This window comes from Galeopterus variegatus, unplaced genomic scaffold (assembly GCF_000696425.1).
Source record: "Galeopterus variegatus unplaced genomic scaffold, G_variegatus-3.0.2 Scaffold7241, whole genome shotgun sequence".
NCBI lineage: Eukaryota > Metazoa > Chordata > Mammalia > Dermoptera > Cynocephalidae > Galeopterus > Galeopterus variegatus.
The window spans coordinates 82,172-98,866 of NW_007733352.1; the positions used below are offsets into that span (position 1 = coordinate 82,172).

The 16,695-nt window shown below is 36.4% G+C and overlaps 1 protein-coding gene across 1 annotated transcript in view; it reads right to left on the reverse strand.

The window, feature by feature from the left end:
• LRRCC1 (leucine rich repeat and coiled-coil centrosomal protein 1) overlaps positions 1-15,506 on the reverse strand; it is a 45,107-nt gene extending 29,601 nt beyond the window's left edge. The window contains exons 1-6 of the mRNA XM_008591743.1: positions 15,372-15,506; positions 12,994-13,199; positions 12,494-12,559; positions 8,430-8,597; positions 7,157-7,332; positions 6,843-7,052 (exon numbers count right to left, since the gene is read on the reverse strand). Of these exons, the coding sequence (XP_008589965.1) occupies positions 6,843-7,052; positions 7,157-7,332; positions 8,430-8,597; positions 12,494-12,559; positions 12,994-13,199; positions 15,372-15,460 (915 nt within the window). The 5' untranslated portion in view covers positions 15,461-15,506. The remainder of the gene's footprint in view (positions 1-6,842; positions 7,053-7,156; positions 7,333-8,429; positions 8,598-12,493; positions 12,560-12,993; positions 13,200-15,371) is intronic.
• Positions 15,507-16,695: the final 1,189 nt, after the last annotated feature.

The window sequence follows — 16,695 nt, forward strand, 5'->3', positions numbered from 1 at the left end:
AAAAAAATTTTAAAGAAATAAGGCCCCAAATTTCCCAAATTAAGGGGCGGGCCCGGTGGCGCACTGGGTAGTGCGCCGCTTGGGAAGCGCAGCGGCGCTCCCGCCCGAGGGTTCGGATCCCACATACAGACCGGTTCCCGCTCACTGGCTGAGCGAGGCGCGGGAGCAACACTGAGGGTTGCGATCCCGTTGCCGGTCCCCAGTCCGGTACGGGGGCAACACTGAGGGTTGCGATCCGTTGCCAGACACGGAAAAAGACAAAAGACAAAAAAAAAAAATTTCCCAAATTAGGTAAGACACAAATTTACAGATTCAAGAAGCTCAAAGAAACCCCAAGCAAGAAAAAAATATGAAGAAAACCTTCCTGATGCACCATGCAGTCAAACTGCTGAAAACCAAAGACAAAGATAAATTCTTAAAAGCAGCCCCCCCCCAAAAGAGAGAAAATGACATTTGACATACAAAAAATTGAAGATTTGAATTAATGCTGACTTTGCACTCAAAACTATGGAGGCCAGGAGACAGTACTGAAAGGAAAAAAACTGTCAATCTAGAATTTTATATCCAGTGAAAATTCCTTCAAGAATAAAGGTGAAATAAAGAGATTCTGCTGTCCATTGATGTGTACTACCAAATTTGCTAAAGAAAATTCAGGCTGGAAGTGAAAACCTGAATCCTCAGGAAGAAATAAAGTATTTCTCACATGATTTATATCCAGGTAAATACAAATGATGTTTAAATATTTTCTCTCTTGAGGCCAGCCCGTGGCTCACTCAGGAGAGTGTGGTGCTAATAACACCAAGGCCACGGGTTCGGATCCCATATAGGGATGGCCAGTTAGCTCAATGGGTGAGTGTGGTGCTGACAACATCAAGTCAAGGGTTAAGATCCCCTTACCGGTCATTTAAAAAATAAATAAATAAATAAACGAACATTTTCTCTCTTAATTCCCTTAAAGCAAAAATTAAAATTGTTTTTTAGAGTTTACAATGCATCTAAATGCAATATATATGACAACTATAGCAAAGTAAAATAGATGCAAGATTTCTATATTTTACATGAAGTGATACAGTATTAACTCTAAGTAAACTGTGAGTTTATTTTTAGAGCAACCACGACAAAACAAAACCTAGAGAAATTATAACTAAAAAAGCAATATATAAATAAAAATAGAAGTATAAAAATATCCAACAGAGGTAGGGGAGGAAAAATGAATATAAAACAGAGACAAACAAACAAATAAAATGGTAGACCTCAATCCAACTTCATCAATGATTACAGTAAATTTTTATGAACTCTTCAAAAGCAGTGATGGTCAGATGGGATTAAAAAACAAGACCTACCTGTATACTGTCTACAAGACCCACTTTAAATATAAAGACAGAAACAAGTTAAAAGTAAATGGATGCCACAATGAGATGTCACTTTATACTCATTGGGATGATGTTTTAGTCCATTTTGTGTTGCTATAACAGAAATACCTGAGACTGGGTAATTTATAAGGAAAAGATGTTTATTTGGATTAAGATTCTGGGACAGCTGCATCTGGCATGGGCCTCAGGCTTCTTCTACACATGGCGGAAAGTGGCAGGCAGCCGGCGGGTACAAGCAGATCACATGGTGAGAAGAAATAACAGAGAGAGAGAGAAGGTGCCGGGGTCTTTTTAAACAACGAGCTCTCGTGGAAACTAATTGAGCAAGAACTCACTCATTAGACCCCCTCCCCCAGGGAGAGCATTAATCCATTCATGAGGGATCCGCCCCAATGACTCAGTCAGTTTCCAACTCTGCCACATTGGGGATCAAATTTCCACATGAGTTTTGGAGGGAACACATCCAAACTCCATCAGATGGCTATAATCAAAACAACATACATTATCAAGTTAGCAAGGTTGTGGAAAAACTGGAACCTTCACATACTGCTAGTGGGGATGTAAAATGGTGCAGCTGCTTTGGAAAGTTTGGCAGTTTCTCAAAGTTGAACATATAACTCAGCAATTCCACTTCTACGTATATAGTAAAAAGAAATGAAAACATATGTCCACACAAAAATTTGTACATAAATGTTTACAGCAATATTATTCATTATAATAGCCCCAAGGCGAATACAAACTCAAATGTCTACCATCATTTGTCAATGATGACAAATCCACAATCATAGAGATTTTAACACATCTCATGTAGCAATAGATAGAACTAGACCAAACCCCTCTCTCAAAAACAAAAAACCCAGTATCAGTAACTGACAGAACCACATAAAAAAATCAGTAGACATGGGTTCCTAAAAATACTGTCCACCATCCTCACTTAACAACTGTAGAATACACATTCTTTTCAAGAGCACAAAGAACATCCACCTAGAAAAACCATATGCCGGGCTACAAAAAAGTCTCAATAAATTTTAAAAGACTGAAATTATTCAGAATATGTGCTCTGAATAAAACAGAAGTAAATTAGAAATTAAATACAAATAAAATATCTACAGAACCACAAATGTTTGAAAATTAATTAAAATATTCCTAAATAATCCTTGGATCACGAAAGAAATCACAAGAAAAATTAGGAAATATTTCTAACTAATTGACAATTAAAGGAAAATGTATCAAAATTTCCAGAATTTTGCTAGAGCAGTACTTAAAGGAATATTTATTGTTTTAAATGATTATATCAGATGATAGGTTTAAAAACAATGACCTAAGTGCTGCTTATATTGTTAGAAAATGAAGAGCAAAGTAAATTTAAAGTAGAAGGAAAGAAATAATAAAAAGCAGCAGAAATCAATCAACAGAAAACAAATAGTAGAGGAAATTAACAAAGCCAAAAGTCAGTTCTCTGAAAAGATCAACAAAATCTCTAGCTAATTTGACCAAGGCAAAATATAAACACATAGAGAAGACACAGATTGCCAATATCAGTAGTGAAAGATGATCACAGATCCTACAGAAATTAAAAGGAAAATAAGAAAATATGAACAATTTTATGCTGACAATGAGATGAAATGAACAAATTAACTAAAAAATACAACTTACCCAGCCTGATAGAAGAGAGTCCAAAGTTAGAGTTTACAATTTGAAAGGTCATCTGATTTTTTTTTTTTTTCCGATAAAGACATCAAAGGAATCCAGTGAAAAGAAAAGGCTTTTCAAAAATGGTGCTGGAATAACTGAATATCCATATAAAAAAGAGTGAACTTCAACCTCTACCTTCTACCCCATACAAAGATCTAAACACAAAAGGTTAAAACCATAAAACTTTTAGAGAATAACACAGAGAATGTTACTTGGGGATGCCCAAGAGTTTTTAAAGTCACAGAAAAAAATAACCATAAAAGAAAAAAAAAATGATAAATTGGACTTCATCAAAATTAAAAACTATTGCTTTATCAAAAGACCATTAGGGAAATGAATATGTGATCCACAGACTGGGAGAAAATATTCACACAGATGTATTTGACAAAACACTGGTATCCAGGATATATAACAAATTCCTACAACCTAGTGATGGATAAACAACCCAATAAAAATACGAGCAAAAAGTCTGAATAGACCCTTCACAGAAGAGGATATGCGAATATTCAATAAACACATGAAAAAGTGCTCAACATCACTGATCATTAGTGAAATGCAAATTAAAACCAGAATGAATACCAGTATACACCCAGTAGAACAGCTAAAATAACATCAATGCTAACACCAAACATGGGTGAGGATGTGGAAATGCATACTTAGTTAAATTGGAACAACCACCTTGGAAAAAGCTCTGGCAGTTCTTATAAAACTAAACATACATTTACGCCATAACCCAGAAATTAACACCTCTAGCTGTTTACTGAAGAGAAATGAAGACATATATTCAACAAAAGACTTGTACAGTAATGTTCATAGCAGCTCTATTCATAAATCTGAAATAAACTAGTGGTACATAAATAGGATAATGGAAAAACAAACTGTGGTATATTTATGAAACTGAACATAGAAATAAAAACTACTGATACACGTAAAAACATGGATTCATTTCAAAAAGGTTATGCTGAGTAAAAGAAACCTTACATGAAAGAGTGCACACTGTATGATTCCATTTATATTAGATTCTAGAACAATTAACAAATAATCCATGGTAGAGATAAAAATCAGAAAACTGCTTGTCTCTGGAGAGGCAGGGAAGAATTGCTTGTGGGAGAGGGCATGAAGGAACATTCTAGGATGTTGCTAATGTTCATCTTATAGAAGTGTGGGTAACAGGTATGTATGTACTGTCAACTTAGGAAACACATGCACTTGTATTTTATATTTAAAAAACAATAAAAAACATTGTTAAACAAATACTGAACTCTAGTTGATGATATTCATGCTTAAGTATTTAGAAGTGTACTGATGCATTCTATTTACTTTGAAATGTGTTATAAGAAAGTGTAATAAAATGTTAATGGTAGATCTACTTTGTGGGTATACTGGTATTCACTAAGAAATATCTTTCAAATTTGCTGTGAAAATAAAAATGTTCATAATAAAATGTTAGGGAAGAACTAAAAAGAAAGGCAAAAAAGCTTTTCACAGAGACAGAATTCCCCAAATCAATGGGATAATTATGATTTTAAGTCCTATGGCTAATAATAATTGTCCTTATTTATAGTACATTTTCGGTAACTTTATAATGGCTTTACTTATAAATTGATACTTTTGAAATAAAATCATTTGAGTGTATACACAGCTAAATTGAAATTCAAATTGCATGTTTACTCAACACCAAGTAAGATGGTGAACAAGAAGTCATTTTCTTAAACATTTTTAATATGCACAGGTAGTCAATAATCTTTTTTTCCAGATAGTTAGACTCCTATTCTTGGTTAACAGAGTGGGAAGAATTATCACCATAACTGAGTAAGAAGCACGACATAGTGGAAAGAATACACGTAGATAGCAGGATACTTGGGTTTGAAGATCAAGTATGTCTTACTAATACTCTTAGATAAGTGATTTAAAGTCCTGAGTTTCTTTTAGATAATAAGGACAATAATATATTAATCTCTCGACTTGATTGGGATATTGTGAGAATAAAATGAGAAAAGTCTAAGAGAAGCTGAAAAGTTCATTTTAAATTTAAGTTAATAAGCTTAAATGTAAGTTCTGACATTGGTAGAAGAGTCAGTCATTAGAAAAGATGGAAGATGAAACCTGAGGAAATGGAGGAGTCCCAAAGTTGAGTCATAACATATGAATGATGTCAAAGAATGTGTAGGGCAACATTCTTGTCCCAGTTCTATTATTATCTACCTAGTGCCTCAAATTGAAATTGCAAGAGATTTCTGACACATGGAATCCTCACAGACTTATTCACTCTTACTCACATAAGGCAGATCTCTTGTTTAGCCAGCATTGTTAGTGTTATAGATGTGATAATACTTCAGTGTTATGAGAAACCCACTGAACCATGCCCATTCCACAAGCATTTTCTGCTCCTTCCCCCTATCCACTCTGAGAAAAAAAAAAAATTTGAGTATTAAAACTTAAGTTACAAATTTTTAGGTAAAACTGACATTTGACCAATAGCCTCTCTAGACTAAACCACTATCTTTCTACCCTATGCCCAGGTAAAAGGCAAACATAATCCACTGCATTCAAGAAGATGTGGTGTCAAAGAAAACAACCATCACTGTGGATCAGAGCAAGAATGCTGGAGTGAGGGATAGAGACCGGAATAGCAATAAATTCTAGAAATTTAGTTCATCCACACAGTTCATGTATTCTAAAAATCAGAATCAACAGCAGGGGTGAAAAAGGATTAACTCAGAAAGGTAGAGATTAATTAGGTGATGGTCTGCTAGAAACTGCAATTGAAGCAGGAACTGTGTAAATTAATTTCCCATTAGCTGTAAGTTCTGGAAATGGTTTTAACCATTAAATAACTGAGAAGTAGTAGAGACCAAAAGTAATTCCGTACCCTGAGCCCAAAGAGTTCTCAGCTTGCTTAAGGTTGAAATAAAAGATGGGTGGAGTGAAAAAGATGGGTGAGTGAATGTGAAGTACTGCAGAACAAGATAAAGAAATTACATAACAAAGTTGTGAAGGAAGACAACAAGGAAAATGACTGAAAACGTATTTTACCTTTTACTACCATAACTACTACAACAGAATCCTATTTCAGTAAAAGAAAACAAAAATATACACACATCGATGTATTCAATATAGATGATTTCTGGTTGGTCAGTGTGAAGGTTAATTCTAGGTGTCAACTTGGTTAGGTGAAGGAATGCTGAGAAACCTGGTAAAGCTATGATTTTAGGTGTGTCTTGTGAGGGTGTTTTCAGCAGAGCTTAGTGAGAGAGTCTGAGTGGACTGGGTGGGAAAGACCCACCCTCAACGTGGGTGGAATCAGAAGAAACTAAACTATCCATAAGACCTTCTAAACACTTATAGGTGTGATGAATCCGCTGGGGGTACAGAGAGAACAAAAGACAGAGGAAAAAGGTGAATCTTTCGATCCACTGGTGCTGGGATACACTCTTCTCCCCTGTCCGTGGTCATCAGAGCTCGAGACTCGTCAGCTTTTGGGTTCCAGGACACTATCAACTTCCCTGGTTTTGAGGCCTTTGGACTTGGACTGAGCCACGCTACCAGCATCCAGTTTGTAGACGGCCTATTGTGGGACTTTTCTGCACAGTTGTGTGAGCTAATTCCCCTAATAAATCCCTCTCATATAATTATAACATAACCCATTGATTCTGTCTCTGGAGAACCCTGACTAATACAGTTAGCTTGTACATAATTTTTATTTTACATTTTCTTAACTACTTTTTCTTCAATAAACACATACTGCTTTAGAAAAGTAGAAAAAATAGTTACTTCATGGAGAAGCTCTAAAAATTGATCATCTAATTTCTGGAGTTTCATCTCATTCTGAAAATCATTTTCATGATTAATTTTCTCTGGCTCAGAAGATGGACACACAGATATACAAGACGTCAAAACGGTGTTTGCTGGTGTACTTGCAAACTGCTCCAAGGGAGCTAATTCATCGATGGGTGGTGTTACCACTGGCATATTATCAATGATCTGTGACACAGAAACATACCAAAATCCTCTTAATTTACATTGATTTATTAAAATTTGAAGATATCTTTTATGTTATATTTATGTTATAAAAAAAAATACGATACCTCATCTTCACTTATATTTAGAGGAGAATCAGAAGAAACTAAATTATCCAAAAGACCTTCTAAGCACTGTAGGTGTGATGAATTTATTTCTGCCAAATTTACTGGTTCACCAAATATGTTCTTGCAATCTAGGATTCTGAGCTGTGGCAAAGTCTGGAGAATAACTGCTCTATACCCTTGGAAACAAATCATTCAAATTGAAAACTTAAACATTAAAAAAGAGAGATTATTTCTAGGATAAACTAAATTTATCAGCTAGTAGATTTAGTCCCTGAATGAGAAAATTAGTCTCAGAAAGCAACTAGAAATGCTACCTTTCAACTTCTCCAGCAGGTAATCATTAAATACAAAAGAAATAAAACACAACCTCCAGCCCTCCCAAATAACCCCACTGATGAAGTTCAGAAAGTTAAAATTGTCACCTCTGAAAAATTATTTTTAAGCTATAATGCATAAAACCAGTAGCAATTTATTCTGGGAAGGAAGCTAAACATTTGTTTTATTTTTAATATGATTAATATAAACATAAATCAGGATGATGTGGATAATGACCAAAGTGCCAGAATTTTCCTAGTGAGGGCTCAAGGATTAGTAAAACATCCCTCTTTTTGCCCCTTAAATTAAACCTGATACCAAGTTCAAGCTCTTAAAAAAAATCATTTATTTATTAATAATGTAATAAATTCATATGGTATAAAATTCAAAAGGTACATGGTAAAAATAGTTTTCCCAACATTTCCTAATCTCCAGTTATCCAGCAACCTTTCCTGGGGTTAGCCAATACTATCTTTTTTTGTGTATTCTTCCAGATGTTTTACATACATACATACTCAGCATATATATGTGTTACCCTTTCTACACATCTGATAGCCTACTATATGCAATAACTTTGCAACTTGCTTTTTTTTCTCCTAATATACATTGGATAATTGTCCATTAGTAGATAAAGAGATCCTACATTCTTTACTATAGTATTATACTGCATAGTATTATACTATTAAAATATACGATAATGGTATAATTTAATTTTGAGGCTTTAACTTATCAAAATATAAAATTGTCTAAATAAGAGAATTACCAATCTGTTCATCCTGTTTTTTTTAACAGCAATTTGTTAGTAAACTAGTTTATTTGCAATTATGTTTTCCAAATACATAATAAAACATTGCAAAGCTTATGACTAAAATAAAAAGAGGTCATAAACACCAATTTCGGGAAATGAGGGAGCTTTGAATATTAACTGTTACAAAAAGTATTAAATTAATTGTCATACCTGGTAGATGACAGACAGGATTATCATCTCCATCTTTCTCCAAAATAAGATTGGTCAAGAAGTGTAATCCTACCATACACTGAAGTAAGTGATGGATACTATCTACGTAATTACCATGTAGGTCAATATATCTAAGCTTATGCTTAAGTCCATGAAGAGGCAGCAACCCTGCAATAGGAAAAAAATTCTTTTGATGCCACAACAGTAGACTTTCCAATAGCTAATTAAAATATTTGTTATGTAGGTTATATTTTGAGAGGCAAAGGAGCAGGATTAATAAGACCTGGCTGTGAACAGCTACAGACACCGGTAAGGTTAAGTGTTGTTTTGAAGAGGCTTCTCTTTGAGGCTTTAGTTTAGCACTTGAAATTACAAAACAAAACAAAAGTACCTTCCCAGGTCAATGCATGCACTTATATGAGAACAAACATAAAGCAATGGCCTTAGGCTCTCTTAACGTATCATTTTCGATTAGCAAACATAAGAAAACACTACACTACCATCCGATTTTGTTGGTTTGAATATAAATACAAATAGCACTCACTTAATTTAGTTGCCTGGAATTATTTCTTGCATGAGCTTATCTAGAGCATTTTGTAGCAGATGCTATCGCTGCCTGGCCCATCTCAGACTTCTGCAGCAGCTGTCGTGGACAACTGCTATATACATTGCTAGTGTGTCCCCTCGAGCACTCCATTTCTCTCTTTGACTGCCTGAGAACTTTCCTCAAAATGGAGGGAGGTTGTTGAGCAAAGGTACAGCCTGAAAGTGTGAGAGAGTTAACACCTCCAGGGGCTTTTGTCTGTCAAACAGGACTTCTTAGTGGATGAATGCCCCAGCTTCTCTTCTTTTGGAAGGACTATTCTGAGACTCACTCTGTTCTCAGAGGGTACTACTTTGTTCCTCACAGGGTACTAATTTACAACTTTGCTTAGGTTAGCACTCTCCATATTCAACTTTTTTTGGTTTATTTAACCTGGCTGAAATATCTTTTTCTCCTCAATGTGCTTTGTTTCATTTTTCTGTCACAGCCTCAGAAAAGTTTTCTCTCACTGCTCTCTATGAGGTCTGATTTTCCTGTCATACATCCTCATAGTACTTAGAATTTCTTCTTAACTAACCATTACATTTGTAAGTCCTTGTTCCATGTTACAGGTTCTTCCTCCTATGTTTCAACTTTATGGTCTTGTCCTGCTTAAATTTTAGAATATCCCAGGGCTCAGTCCTAGGTTCCCTTCTATATCTACATGCTCTCCAGAATCTCCTATAATTTCATGGCTTCAAATACAGTGTTGCGTGCTTTTATCTTTTTTTTGCAGTTGGCCAGTACAGGGATCGACCCCTGACCTTGATGTTATCAACACCGCATTCCAGCCAACTGAGCTCACCAGCCAGCCCTTTGTCGAATGCTTTTAAATGCCAAATCTACAACTCCAACCATGACCTCCTGCCCCCAAACTGCAGATTATATGCATACATGCATGTTCAATAGTGTTCTCAAATTTACTACAGGATCCTTAATCCTCATCTCCTCATTTCTAAACCCGCTCTTCTCCCAAACTCCCAATCTTACTGTCAGTAAACAGTACCATCATCTACCAGTTAATCCAGAGGAAACTTCTAATTAGTTATCTTTGATTCCTCTCTCCCTCACTTCCTCATCCCAATCCATCAGCAAGCCCTATAAACTCTACCTCCAAAACATATCTATTTACTCCCCTATGCTATTTCCATCTTAGACCAAGAATCCATCATCTCTCCTCTAGTGGACTGAAATAGTAATTCGATGCCTGACTTCCATTCCTGCCCACCTAAAATCCACTCTCTACTCAGCAGCCAAAGTGATTTATTAAAAACATAAATTATGTCACTCCCTTGTTTAACGCCTTCTAATGACTTCCTATTGTACCTAGAATAAAATGCCAACTCCTTACCCTGCCTACTCTTCTCTTTTCTTAGCACATTAACCTCTCATTTGCTATGCCCCAGCCCATGAGGCTTCCTTCTTACATGGCAAGCTTGATCCTGCCTTAGAGTCTTATCATATAAGTTGCTATTATTTATTAAAGTGTTTCTGAACATATAAACTATTATCACTCTAAGAATTATCTATTAGAACTTACAGCATTGTCTCAGCAAATATATAGAGTTGTGTAATCACTACTATAATTGAAATACAGAACATTTCCATCATCCCAACAGGTTCCCTCATGTCCCTATGGAATCAATCTCTTCTCTCCATCTCTAGCCCCTGGCAACCAATTATCTGGTAGTCTGCCTTTGTTAGAATGTCATATAAATAGAATCATATAATGTAGTCTTTTTGTCTGGCTCTTTTCACTTAGCATAATTCTTAAATTTATCAGAGTTCCTGCATGTATTATTGTTCATTCCTTTTTATTTCCAAATAGTATTACATTGTATGAATGTATCACAACTTGTTTACTTATTTACCAGTTTATGGACATATGGGTTGATCCCAAATGTTAGAGATTACATAAATCACATAAACATGACAATATAAAAAGGTACACAATTGTATTCATTCACGTACAGATCTTTGTGTGGACATGTTTTAATTTCTTGTGGGGAAATACCTAGCAGTGGGACTGTATGATTACATGTAAGTGTATGTTTACCAATATAAGAATCTGTCAAACTCTTTTCCAAGGCGTTTGCACCACTTAAAATCCTACATACAATGTATGCTAAATTTCAACTATGCCACAATCTCACCAGCACTTTGTCAGTTTTTAAAATTTTAGCTATTCTAGGGGTGAAGTGGTTATCTCACTGCAGTTTTAATTTGCATTTCCTTAATCACTAAGGATTCTAAACATCTTTTTTCCATATGCTTACTTTCCATTTACATATCTTCTTGGTGAGGTATCTTTCAAATTTTTTTGCTTATTTTCTGAGTTGTTATTTATTCACTTGTTTTTATTCCCCTCCATAATGTAGGCCTAATGTAAGCCCTGTGACAGGAAGGGCCATATCTGTTTATTGTTGTTAGTTTTTCCCATCACTACAAGAGCAGTGTTTGATACAGTGATATTCAATAAATATTTGTTGAGTGTATGATCTTATACAATATTCAAATTTTGCAGATAAGAAAACTGTATGCAAAAAGTAAAATACCTTGCTTTACATCAAACAACAATGACAGAGGTAGGTTGAAACTCAACTCTAATACTTTCATGTCTTTCAGGGGGGGAAAAGATTTTAAAAAATTAAAATACAGTTGCTGCTTCAGCTTAATGGTACAAACTAAGTTTTTTCATTTTTTTATACTAAGTACCTGGCATAGGGTCGTGTTTTTCTAGTGAGGAAGAAGAGAAAACACAAGAATAAAATTGTTTCAAATATTAATAAGGAGTATGAAGATAATTAGAGGAATGTTACTACTTCTAACAGTTCTAATAATCATAAAACTTTGTTCAATTTATTAGTTGTATCACTTTCGTACATTAAAAAAGAGTAACAAATTTTAAACCTTCTTAGACATATTATAGACAAAACTTAAAAACAACTTTATTTCTCAATCTGCAATAGTCTTTGGAATGCCACATATCTATACTATTCAACATGGCTGCCATTAGTTACACGTGGCTTTTATATTTACATTAAGATTTACTTCAAATAAAATTATGAATTCAGTCCCTAAGTTGTATTAGCCACATTTCAAGCACTTAATAGCCACATCTGGCTATTGGTTGCTGTATGATACAGAACAGATACAGAACATTTTTATCATTATAGAAAGTTCTGTTGAAACTATTTCACTCTGTATAGCAGTACAATTACTTATCTAAGATTATAACATTATTCCTGTATACTAGGTCCTTCCCATCCAAGTTTTTTCTGCTACCAATTACCCTAGTTTTTACTTTTTTTTACTCAGCTATGGCTTTGGCACCAACAAATCAGAGAAACACACTCTTTTAGATGAGATTTTTGGTCAAAAACTAGGTAATTATTCAGTTTTCCAACATGCTGGGCTGAGTCTAACTCATCACATGTGGTAAACATTCAGCATCATAGAAAACATAAGCATATCTACTTACCGCTAAGATCATTTATGTGGTTATAAGACAAATCCAGTCTAGTTAGATTAATTAGTGCTTCAAGTCCTAAAATAAAAGAAAGCCTTTATAGGATTTAAATAATTAATTAACTGTCATAGAAAACATAAGCATATCTACTTACCGCTAAGATCATTTATGTGGTTATAAGACAAATCCAGTCTAGTTAGATTAACTAGTGCTTCAAGTCCTAAAATAAAAGAAAGCCTTTATAGGATTTAAATAATTAATTAACTGTAAGATATAGCATTACAATATTATTTCAGACTGTTTTGAAGCAAATCCAATCTGATAACAGTGAAATCAATTTTACTGGCATTCTGAAAAACCACTTACTTAAAAAATTGACACTTTTCTGGAACAAAACTTTTTGTATAATGAACTGTAGGGTCAGTTTATAAAAATATTTATTCCATTCTTTTCAGAAGAAAAATGGACTTAAGTCTTCCGCCTTAAGTAATATTTGAAAATCACTTACAAACCTTCTATTCTTGTGATCAAATTGCAGGACAAATTTAAAGTACATAGTTTTGTCAGTGTGGTTAGCCCTTCAATTTGACTTATTTGATTAGATGACAGATCTAAATGTCGTAAGTTCCAAATGTGATCAATGGCTTTGATCTTGGAGATGTTATTGCAATGAAGATTGATGGCATGAAGAGTTGAATCTAAAGATAACTCTGATATGCTGCAAAAGAAAATATATATTACAGAAAACAAGTAAAAAATGATTTTAAAAGCATGACCAAATAATTAAAATTAACCAAACAGCATGCAGATAAATAAATATGTGCTCCATTCTAGAATGAAATCCTTCCTATTTGTGGTAGCCTTGAAATGTCTCATGAAACACAATGCTTCTTACCAAACAAACCAGTATTTTTGACCATTTAAACAAGAAATTACTCTAGGGAGACAAGTGACCCTGGGCATTTCAGCTTCTATGAACAAAGTCATCAGCATATATGAAGACAGTATTGAATAGTAGTCAATAATTGTAAAGGCTCTGGAATCCTAACACCTCCCAGTTAAAATCTGTACTCTACCACTTTGCTGTGTTTCCTGAGCAAATGACAACCTTTCTAAGCCTCAATTTCCTTATTTCATTTAATTCTGACAACTCTAAGCAGTACTATAAGGATACTGAAGCTTATGGAAATTAAATAACTTGCCCAAATTTTTGCAGTTATGTTAACAGAACCCAGGTATAAAGCCAGATTTTATGCTGGTTTTTATAATCTTCCTTTCTTCACTGTCTACAATAACTACTTAATACAGAATGAAGCTGATTTTCAAAGAAACTACTAGTAACTGCTATTTCTAGTGAAAAAGTCCCTGTTTTCCTTTTTTTTAAGTTGGAATGCACCTTTTCTAAATAGAACTCTTCTCTTCACTCCCTCAATTGCTATTTGTAACTGGAACCTCTCCTGAAGATGACAGTTCCAGGAACACAACCTCCAGTGCACAATTTAGAGCTGTTAGGTGAAAGGTACAGTCAGGAACAAGGACCCACAATGTCGTGGGCATCTGTTGTAGGTTCCGTTAACAGTTACTATAAACCTGTAGGAAACTTAACTCTGACAGTAGGGAAACATTTGCAGATTTCAAATTAGCAACCCCTAAATGTGACAGTTTGAAGCATTTCCCAATTATCTAGCCTCTGTCATTTACTGAGATCTTATTTAGTGCCAGACCTTATGTTATTAACACATGCTATTAAGACATTTATTTTCTGGCACACTTCAGTTTTTGAAAATTAATATTGTGCAGATAATGTGGGACAGTAGAAAAAGGAAACAGTAAAATTACACAGAAATGGATTTGAATCTGAACTTAACTGCTCACCAGCTGCAAACTATGAAGTTGGGCAAATTAGATTCTGTGAGTCTCAGATTCATCATTTTTAAAATGAGAAAAATTACTACCTTGCAAAATTGCTGAGGATTAGTGATAACGTATATAACATGCACGCATAGATAGCATTCAGTAAATGGCAGCTATTATTAAATATTAATGTAAATATGCCTTGAAAAACATCTTCCTGGGGTAATATGGCAAAATTCAGATCAGAATCCAGAAGGAGATGCTCAATTATTAGTAGCAAAGTTTGCATAGAGGAGGGCACTCTACAAAATAACAGCATGTACAAAGGCACAGAGAAACCTATCATGCAACTGCCTGTATGTAGCTCAATGTAGCTAACCATAGAGTGTAAGTGGAGAAATGGTGAGAGTTGAGACTGAAAAGGTAGGCAGAGACCAATCAGTAATGCAAAACCAAGAGCTTCATATGCCATGCACGTTTCAGGTATATGAGAGAGAAAGCGGTGAACTAAATATGTTTATTATTTTCAAAAAGTACATGAATGTATGTATTATAGTACTCTGTAAAGGAGAAATCACAATGGGGTAAAGAGAACTTAGGCAAAAACCAATGAGGAGCAACGAACACTCGCTCCATTGCTGCCACTTTTTTGCAGGGTAACAGAAGGAACTGAGGAGAGACAAGAGAGAACACGAGAAGGCCAAAAATTAAAGGGCTAGCAAATAAATAAAATAACCAGTAAAGAATGGAGAACCAGCAGAAGAAGGGAGGAGTGGTCAGAGGCAGTGGAGAGCCAGGTCGTGGGTCAGTATCCAGGCTAACCAGAGCCGTGTGACAAATGCGGGGCAGAAGCCAAGGTTGGAAAGGAATGCAGGGCTCGTTCAAGCCGGCACTGGGGCAGAGCGGTTTTGGTGGAGTAAAGCGGTCGGAAGCCAGACTGCGTTTGTGCAAAGCCAGCCGCGCCTCCGCTCAGGCCGCCCACGACCCCTTCCCTAGGGGGTGCGCGGGGCGCTCCTGGCTGCTGAGCGCCCTTTACCTCCGCAGGCCTTTGTCCATGAAGCATATATCCCCGCAGCTGCTGTCGCCATCCTCATTTTCGACTTCTGCCGCCACCGTCGCCTCCATTGTACGGGCGACGGTGAGCGGGGCCTTAACCGGGGCCCAGCGCTGGGTGGGAGAGCCCGGAACACACCTCCCCGTAGCCCGGAAGTCCGGCCCGGAGGGGCGGGGCGAAGACCCTCCCTCCAACCGACAGCCGGGCACTTTCCCGCCCTGACGGTACCGCAAAGCAAAGCCGGAAGCCTGATTTTCTCCGCTGAGGGCTTTCTTCCCTTTTACGGCATGAGGCACGACTGGAGGCTTGCTGTAAAACGAAGCTTCTTCCTGGGCTTGTGGGAATTGGGGCGTGAATAGATCTGTCTTGTATGTTTCTGTGTGATTTTTTTTTTTTTTTTCCGTGTCCGGCAACGGATCGCAACCCTCAGTGTCGCCCCCATACCGGACCGGGACCGGCAACGGGATCGCAACCCTCGGTGTTGCCCCCGCGCCTCGCTCAGCCAGTGAGCGGGAACCGGTCTGTATGTGGGATCCGAACCCTCAGCGGGAGCGCCTCCGCGCTTCTCAAGCGGCGCACTAGCGCAGTGCGCCACCAGGCCGGCCCTCTGTGTGATTTTTGAGTTATAGCTGGCTCACATCTGAAGGGGGTTTCATAGCACTTTGGCTTTACATACCTTTACGTCGTCTTACATCTGTATGCATTGTTCCCCCACCTGCCATTGCACCTCTTTTTGATTCATTAAACGTTTGTGGGGTGTCTTACAGTATGTCAGTCACTTCCCTATGCAATGAGGAATGAGGTGAAGCTCATTCCCGTTTCTGGAAGCCTTCACTGCCCAATGGAGGAAACAAAGAGTTGCCGTACAGCATGAGGAGTACTAGGAATAGCATGGGGACATCTTAAGTAACTGTAGAATGATATGGGTAGTGTGTATGTTTTCTAAATGCAGGTAACTGATAACTGAATAGTCTTGCTAGGTTAATGGGAGTTCCAGGAATGAATGGCGTTATAGATGGGAAAATAATACCTGTAAAAAGTCAAAGAACACTCTTGGCTAGACTGCTCCCTGGGTAATGGTAATATATTAAAATGGTGACAAAAGGTAAAGTAGTCCCCTCTCATCTGTTGGAGATATGTTCCAAGATCCCCAGTGGATACCTGAAACCAGGGATAGTACTAAACCCTATATACACTGGGCTTTTCCCCCCCATCCACATATACTATGATAAGGTTTAATTTATAAATTAGGCACAATAAGAAATTCACAATAAATAATAAGATAGAACAATTATGACAATATCCT